Source organism: Magnolia sinica, chromosome 7 (genome assembly GCF_029962835.1).
Source record: "Magnolia sinica isolate HGM2019 chromosome 7, MsV1, whole genome shotgun sequence".
In the NCBI taxonomy this organism is placed as follows: domain Eukaryota; kingdom Viridiplantae; phylum Streptophyta; class Magnoliopsida; order Magnoliales; family Magnoliaceae; genus Magnolia; species Magnolia sinica.
Genome location: NC_080579.1, coordinates 16,621,665 through 16,627,026, shown reverse-complemented (window position 1 = coordinate 16,627,026; position 5,362 = coordinate 16,621,665). Strand labels below are relative to the sequence as shown.

At 42.0% G+C, this 5,362-nt stretch overlaps 1 protein-coding gene across 1 annotated transcript; it reads right to left on the bottom strand.

Moving 5' to 3' along the window:
* Positions 1–1,883: 1,883 nt before the first annotated feature.
* On the bottom strand, positions 1,884–3,968 carry LOC131250577 (disease resistance protein RGA2-like). Its single transcript, XM_058250865.1, has 3 exons — positions 3,938–3,968; positions 2,337–3,696; positions 1,884–2,109 (listed from the first exon to the last, which is right to left on the bottom strand). The coding sequence occupies exons 1-3, from the start codon at positions 3,966–3,968 to the stop codon at positions 1,884–1,886; spliced, it is 1,617 nt and encodes a 538-aa protein (XP_058106848.1).
* Between the last annotated feature and the right edge of the window lie 1,394 nt (positions 3,969–5,362).

Below are 5,362 nucleotides of genomic sequence, written 5' to 3'. Positions count from 1 at the left end.
CCATCAAATGTAAAAATATTCAAAGAGAAGAATCTCTAATTTGGGGAATGCTCCTGCGACCCCAGGCGGTTCACACAAAACTCACTGCCCTCCTTTCTCATTTCATGCATTTCAGGTATCTTAAGCCAGGGACGCCAATTTGGCAAGCGACACGTGGTGGAGATCCTGGCCCTGACATGGCCACAAAACTCCTCACAGTTCACAGTACACGTGGCTGGCTGACCTGTTAGTTTGGGTTCGTTCATCTATTTGTCCTCGCCATTGATGGCAGGTGGGTTTTAATAAACATTGATAGGGTGATCTTATCCACCTCTGATCATGGCCGTCAAAAAATCAGTAAAAATAAAATAAAAAATGGTTGACGATCAACATTCACCATTTAGAAAATTGAAAGCAGGCCAGCCTGGTTACCTTTCGCTGACAAGAGACCTACACAATTTGTTCAACTCACCTTAGCATTACTAAAATCAAAATGCGAGCATGTTTGTAATCAGAGATGAAATCTAATTAAAATGTATTACGCATAGATACAAGGAAAGCTGAGCGTAGATACTTAGACAATCTTAGAAGGAATACTTGGTGTCTAATGAGAACAAAACAAAATAAAACAGAGAGAGAGACTTAGACAATCTTAGGAGGAATACTCGGTGTCTAAGGAGAACAAAATAAAATAATTAAAAAAGAGAGAGAGAGAGAGAGAGAGAGAGAGAGAGAGAGAGAGAGAGAGAGAGAGAGAGCAAAGAAATACCTGATGGGAGACTAGATTCTTTGGCTGATACGCGGAGTCGAACTCTTCTTCCTAGCTTTCGGCGGGAATCAAATGGCATTAGAATTCCTGGTGGCTACAATGAAGTTGGTTCTACCAAGAAATGGAATGGACAACTCGAACAGTGAAGGAACCTTGGAGTTACCCTTGATTGGTTGATCTACAACATACGTATGGAAGAAAAGGAAAGAATGTCTTGAGATTCATCCGCCTGCCACACCAAGAATAAGATTAAAAGCAATAGAGAGAGAGAGAGAGAGAGAGAGAGAGAGAGAGAGAGAGAGAGAGAGAGAGAGTCATACCTTGAAATGTAGCACCTCGAAAGATTTCCTATCTCATTGGATTTTACGCTAATCAATGATGATGTTGGGGATGTGGGCTATCTTGTTCCAATCTTCTGCTTTCTCCTTCTGGCATCGATTGTATAAGATTGGACAATAACGGATTTCGAGTTCCTGAAGAGAAACGAGGTGTTGCAGTTCTGGCAGTGCCTTTAACTTCTCCCAAATATACATACCATGGAAGATAAGAATCTCTAATTTAGGGAATGTTCCGGTGACCCCATCATGGCTGTTCCCAATAAACTCGCTGCCCACCTGTGTAACTTCAAACATGCCCTGTATCTTAAGCCATTTAGGGACGGCAGTTTCCCAAGCGCTGGCATCTGTCTGCATTTGCAATATGATAATTGCATCTTGGTAAGATTGGAATACAATGAACAATCTTCCATCCAACTACGGAATTGGCGACCAATGTATTCTGAAATGGTAAGATCTCTTAGGTTTGGATGGGATCGAAGGGCTTCAAACACACCCTCCACCTGCTCCACCTCATTTTCTCTCTGCGTTTTAAAACATATCCCTGCCTCGCATGACAATTTCAAGGTCTGGATGTTCTGCTTCTTCTCCAATTTTGCCTTGTTAGCCTCTTCTCTACTTGCTACTCTGTCTAAGCATGTTATTTCTAGCTTCCCCTGAACAAGGTTAAGGTCTTTCAGTTCTGCAATTTTACATCCGCTCTCACCCCCTGTAACGAACTTAGTTAACGTTGGAAGGGATGTTAACCTCCCCATGCCTTCTGGTAAGCACACCAAAAAGGTTCCTTCGGTTTCAAGATGTCATAATTTGATCAGTTTCACAATCCCTTTGGGAAGTGTTGCAAGCTTACGGCAATGATTAAGCTTTAAGGTCTGCAAAAGACATAGGCCACTTAAAAATTCCGGCAATTTTCGTATATAGGTGGCAGACAAGTCGAGGTATCGCAAAAGCTTCAATTTCTGCAAACAATTTGGGAGCTCATCTATTGTGCTGCCACTCAAATCCAATGCTCTCAGACGTTTTAAGCTGTTAAAATGATAAAAACTGGGAATTTTAGGCCATCCAATGGGTATGAGTGTACGCAAATTTTTGGCTTCCTATATGAAGGAATGGATTCTACATTCTCATTGCAAATCCATGAGGCATGGCGAGCCTTTGCAAGCTGACCCTTCAGCGTTTCCTCTTTTATGATTAAACACTCAGTCATAATAGATTTGCAGAGGTCATGGATCATGTCATGTATCATGCAATACTTTGGATCACTTTCTTCATCTGTCTCTATGACTTGAAACAAGGAACGCCTCACTAAATCATCGAAATATGAACCACTTAGCCTCTCCATGTCTTCTCTTCTCGTTTGGGGAATGAAACCTTGGGCCATCCACAACTTGATTAGCATGTCCTTCTCTAGCAAATGATTCTTTGGAAATATGGAACAGAAAGCAAAGCATTGCTTCAAATGCTTTGGCAAATCATGGAAGCTCTCTAATACAACGGATGCAATATTTTCAGTACCCAATGAATCCCCTGTCGCTTCATCTAAGACAGACTGCCAGTCCTGTACATCTCTTTTTCTGCGCAAGGCAGTTCCTATTGCGTCCAACAGGAAAGGAATTCCTTGACACTTGTTAACAATTTCTCTACCCAATGCTTCTAACTTGACAAGCTCATCCCCACTTCTTCCTCCAGAGAAAGCTCTGTGGCTGAACAACGACCAACAATCATTCTCAGACAACGGTTGCAGTTCGTACATCAGGGCCGAGGAGAAGAATTTCGTGACATGCTCGTTACGAGTGGTAACTAAAATTCTACTTTCTTTCTCGGCTGTAAGGAACGGAATCATAAGCCTATTCCACTGGGCATTATCACTGTTGCGTACGCCATCCAGCACGAGCAGAAACCGCTTACCATATAGCATATCAGAGACAGTTGATGTCGTAGATTCCAAGGATGACGAACCATATAGCATAATAGAGACACTTGATGTCAAATATTCTAAGGATGGCGAACGTGACCGCTTCCGTCTCCCTGTATTAATGATTTCAAAATAGATCCTCATCACATCGAAATCTCCAGGAAAACTCACCCAAATCATTTTATCGAAGTGCCTCTTAACCTTACCATCCTTGAAGACTAATTGAGCGACAGCTGTTTTTCCAACTCCTGCCATACCAATGATAGATATGACTCCGATGCCCTGCTTCTTATCACTGCTGCCTTCTACCAACTGGTTGACAATCCACTCCTTAACTCGATCCCTACCAAAAATCTCAGTTTCATTTATGAATGAACTCGTTTCCCTCATATCCAACTTGACCACTCCACCTTCCCTGACTTCACTGAAAGAGAAGCTATTCTTGCGTTCTTTGATCTCGTCTAATCTTGCACTAATCGCTTTTATCCGATTACTGGTCTCAACATGAAAGCGGGGTCTGGAAAAAAAGGGAAAAGATACTCTCTTACCTTCGGAGCTGGTGCCGTCATCGCAACCATCGTTCACCACCTTCCACTCCTCTAAAACGTCGTCAATGTCATATGCCACATCTTTGAGATCTCCTAACCATCTTTTTACCGATTCATCATTCACTTGCCGCTTCTCTGCGTCGGTGAGCACTGCTTGAAGATAATCGAAGTTACACGAGAGCTTTTCAAGATCTCACTACAAGAAAAAGGGTCGTAGCCGACCGATGGACCAACCCTTTCCTGGCGGCCAGTTTTAACGGCTGCCGGCAGGGTTCGTACATATAAAGAGAAAAAAAAAAAAACAAAACCGTACATAAACCTATCTCGACTCTCTCTCTCCCTCTCTGCCGCTCTCCCTCCCTCTGTCTGCCGCTCCCTCTCTCTCTCGCACGCTCTCCCTCTCTCTCCCGCTCCTTCTCCATCTCCGGCCCTCTCCCTCTCCCTCTTCCTTTCCCTCTTCCTTTCCCTCTCCGCTCACTCTCCCTCTCCCTTCTCCTCTCCCTCTCCCTCTCTCTCTCTCTCTCTCTCTCTCTCTCTCTCTCTCTCTCTCTCTCTCTCTCTCTCTCTCTCTCTATCTCCTCGGCCCTCTGCTGCAACATCAGGTATCTCTCTCTCCGCTCGATCTACCGCACATCAAGGAAATTCGGCTGCAACATCAGGTCTCTCTCTCTCTCTCTCTCCTTATCTATTCATATCAATTTGGGCATTTTTTGGCATTTTTTAATCCTTCATGTAACATTGTGCAATGATTTGTGTATTGGGATTTTTTGAGTTTCGAATCCCTAATTAGGGATTTGTAGTGTCGATTCCCTAATTGTGGATTAGCATAGAGGTATTGTCTAAGAGAAGACAATCATGTATCAGAGGTCCATTTGCATGAAGATGCTGATATGGGCTAGAAAAGTTTTGGATTCCTTCGTCCAGGTCTATTTGACCTAATTAATAGGTTGGATGGCAAATAAAGATTACAGTGGGCCCTGATCTCAAGATGCCTATGTCTACTACTTGTATGAAAGTTGTTGCCAGATTGATCTATTGCCTTTTCCCTCACTGTAACAAATGTTTATCATGCTCTAGGAATAGGCACTTAACTTACAGTATTCTATTTATAATCCTCTGAAATTGTAATCCAAGAGGACTACAGACCCTGATTTGAACCATCCACTCTATCATTGTTTTAAAGAAAAGCTTATGACTCTCGCAGAGTGTGATGGATGATGAGCAAGCACTTAGAAATTAATAAACTACATACGTGGCATACTAGTTACATTAAACCGTTCAAATTATAGTATCAAGTGCAGATGTATCATGAATAAAAAATTAAGCTTAGTTGATTATGTGACTATTAGATTGGTGGACATTTATTGGATTAGTTTAGAATGAAAATATCCAGCAGTCCTATTTCCACAATCAAGTGTCTATGAATAAGAGGTTAGGATTGTGACTTGGCAGTAGTATCAAGAATCCATAGTCTGATGGGTATCATCTTTGAGATACATCCATCTTCTGCACAATGCAAGAGATGAACAGTGGATCTCCTATATGTGTTGCTGCATGTACAAGGACAGAGTTCCTGATTTCTAAGGAAAAAAAAAAAGTTTCGAAGATTCATATCCTTTCTCACAATATAAACAGCTAGATTCAATCCAACTAGCATGCACAAAATCACATTTTAGCTCTCTGAGATCCCTAGCATGGTTGTATCAAATGAATGTCACTCAAGCATGATGAAAGACGCAATAGTGTAAAAGGATGGAAGCAAAACACACATGCATATTATATACATATCTATCCCCGTCTTGTCACTCGTCCATCT

Bases quoted from the DNA above. Each gene is read 5' to 3' on its own strand.
- LOC131250577 (XM_058250865.1), bottom strand. From the start codon at position 3,968: ATGGAGAAGGAGCGGGAGAGAGAGGGAGAGC. The intron at 3,697-3,937 runs GTGCGAGAGAGA...ATCTTCAAGCAG, and splicing joins GCGGGAGAGAGAGGGAGAGC to TGCTCACCGACGCAGAGAAG. The intron at 2,110-2,336 runs GTATTGCATGAT...TCATTTTAACAG, and splicing joins GATGAAGAAAGTGATCCAAA to CTTAAAACGTCTGAGAGCAT.